The sequence below is a fragment of the Penaeus japonicus genome, unplaced genomic scaffold (genome assembly GCF_977035675.1).
Source record: "Penaeus japonicus unplaced genomic scaffold, GWHDUDI00000001_assembly GWHDUDI00000003, whole genome shotgun sequence".
Lineage (NCBI taxonomy): Eukaryota > Metazoa > Arthropoda > Malacostraca > Decapoda > Penaeidae > Penaeus > Penaeus japonicus.
In genome coordinates, this window is record NW_028234405.1 from 24,408,023 (window position 1) to 24,410,522 (window position 2,500).

Sequence of the window (2,500 nt, forward strand, 5' to 3'; positions counted from 1 at the left end):
AGCGACCATCAAAATCCACGCAGAAACCAATAAAATACCAATAAAAAAGGGTGTTAGGCAGGGCGACACCATCTCACCGAAGCTGTTTACAGCTTGCTTGGAGGAAGTATTCAAGAAGTTAGATTGGAAGGAGAAAGGGATTAAAATAGGGAATGAGCACTTAAGCAATTTAAGATTTGCAGATGACATTGTTCTTTTCGGCGAGTCAGCAGATGAACTACAACAATTACTAAGCGATTTAAATAGGGAAAGTCTGAAGATTGGCCTTAAAATGAACATGAAAAAGACTAAAGTCATGTTCAACAGTCGAACCCCAGTTAAGCAAATACAAATACAGGGCGAGGTACTAGAAGCAGTGAACGAGTATGTATACCTAGGGCAACTCATCAAGACGAGTACATCCTGCGAAGCCGAGATAAAACGGCGAATCAGGCTAGGTTGGAGTGCCTTCGGTACACATAGTAATATATTACGAGGTCGTCTGCCACTATGTCTAAAGAGAAAGATTTTTTTACCAATGTGTCCTCCCCGTCATGACATATGGGTCTGAAACATGGACTACGACCAAGGCACTCGAGAGAAAATTAGTAAGTGCTCAAAGAGGAATGGAAAGGCTTATGCTAGGAGTTAGCTTAAGAGACAAGAAAAGAGCCACATGGATCAGGCAACAAACAAAGATAGAGGATATACTCAGGAGCATTAAGAAGAAAAAGTGGCAGTGGGCTGGGCATATATATCGTAGACAGGACAACAGGTGAACAAAGAAAACAACAGAATGGGAAATACACGACAAAATAAGACCAAGGGCAAGACCAATGACTGGATAGCGGGATGAAATAGCGAATTTCGCAGGAGTAAACTGGAATCAGAGGACACAAGACCGGAATGACTGGAAAAGATTGAGAGAGGCCTACCTACGTCCTGCAGTGGAATGATACAGGCTGATGATGAAGATATATATATATATATATATATATATATATATATATATATATATATATATATATATATATATATATATGTATATATATGTATATATATGCTTAAACATAAACGTATATATATACATATATTTATATAAATACATATATATACATATATGTATATATATGTATATATATACATATATATATATACATATATACATTTATATATGTATATGCATATATACATACATATATATATATGTTTGTGTATCTCTCTCTCTCTCTCTCTCTCTCTCTCTCTCTCTCTCTATATATATATATATATATATATATATATATATATATATATATATATAAATATATATATATATATCTTTATATTTGTCTATATATATATATGTATATATATACATATTTATATATGTGTGCGTGTATATATATATATATATATATATATATATATATATATAAATATATATATACATATATATATATAAATATATATATATATATACATATATACACACAAATACACACACACATATATATAATATTTGCACCTCAAGTCTCATGATGGGTATTTCAGATAAAGGCAGTAATGCAATAAATTCGTAGAAAAATGTACAGTAATGTTAATATTAGTTCTCTTCCCGTCAAGGCATCCTAATTTAATTACAGAAATAATACTGTTAAATATACATATATGCACACACACACACACACATATGTATATATATAAATATATATATGTATATATATATATATATATATATATTATATTATATATATTATTATATATATAAATATATATGTATAAATATATATATATATATATATATATATATATATATATATATAAGAAATATGGTAGAATGCAGTAACGTATTTAATATAGAAATACAAATTTTACCTCCCTGACAGAGACTCGATCCCGGGTATTTCTATATCAAATGCGTTACTGCATTCTTCCATCTTTCTCACATAGATATAACCTCGGTAACCTGATTTGTGACTTGAATTTCTAATTCATTGCTGCCGAGTGCCCACGGGAATTGTCTGTAAAACCTCGCTATCACTGCTCTGCTAAGAGTATATAGGTAATTTCCATGATGGATGTAAGGCATCTGGTTAGACAATTCTTTTATTGGGTTGTGTGGTCTAATGGGTTAGAAGCCAGGATTGTCAGTCTGAGGACACAGGATTGAGTCTCGGTCAGGGAGGTAAAATTTGTATTGATATATATATATATATATATATATATATATATATATATATATACATATATATGTGTGTGTGTGTTTGTTAACCTACATGTTTTTGTTTTATCTCTCAATATTGCCGTTGAATCATAAGCACTGTATCTGTGGAAGACTCCCTACTTGAGTCTTGAGACAACTAACCAGAGTCTACTTCGACAGGACAGCCAGCGCAGGCGGCGCCGCGGCCCTGATGGCGGCAGTGTCACTTGGCGCCGCAGCGAGGCGGGGGCGGGGCCAGGTGACCAGCTAGTCACCTACCAGGTGTCATGCGACGAAGCAAGAGCTACTGCATGAACGGTGAGTTGCACCGCGCCC

At 33.4% G+C, this 2,500-nt stretch overlaps 1 protein-coding gene across 1 annotated transcript in view; it reads left to right on the forward strand.

Annotated features, from left to right (window-relative positions):
- The window catches only part of LOC147472145 (uncharacterized), a 221,367-nt gene that overhangs the window by 216,579 nt on the left and 2,288 nt on the right, over positions 1 to 2,500 (forward strand). The window contains exon 2 of the mRNA XM_086534464.1: positions 2,345 to 2,500. This exon is cut by the window's right edge and continues 518 nt beyond it. Within this exon, the coding sequence (XP_086390590.1) occupies positions 2,452 to 2,500 (49 nt within the window). The 5' untranslated portion in view covers positions 2,345 to 2,451. The remainder of the gene's footprint in view (positions 1 to 2,344) is intronic.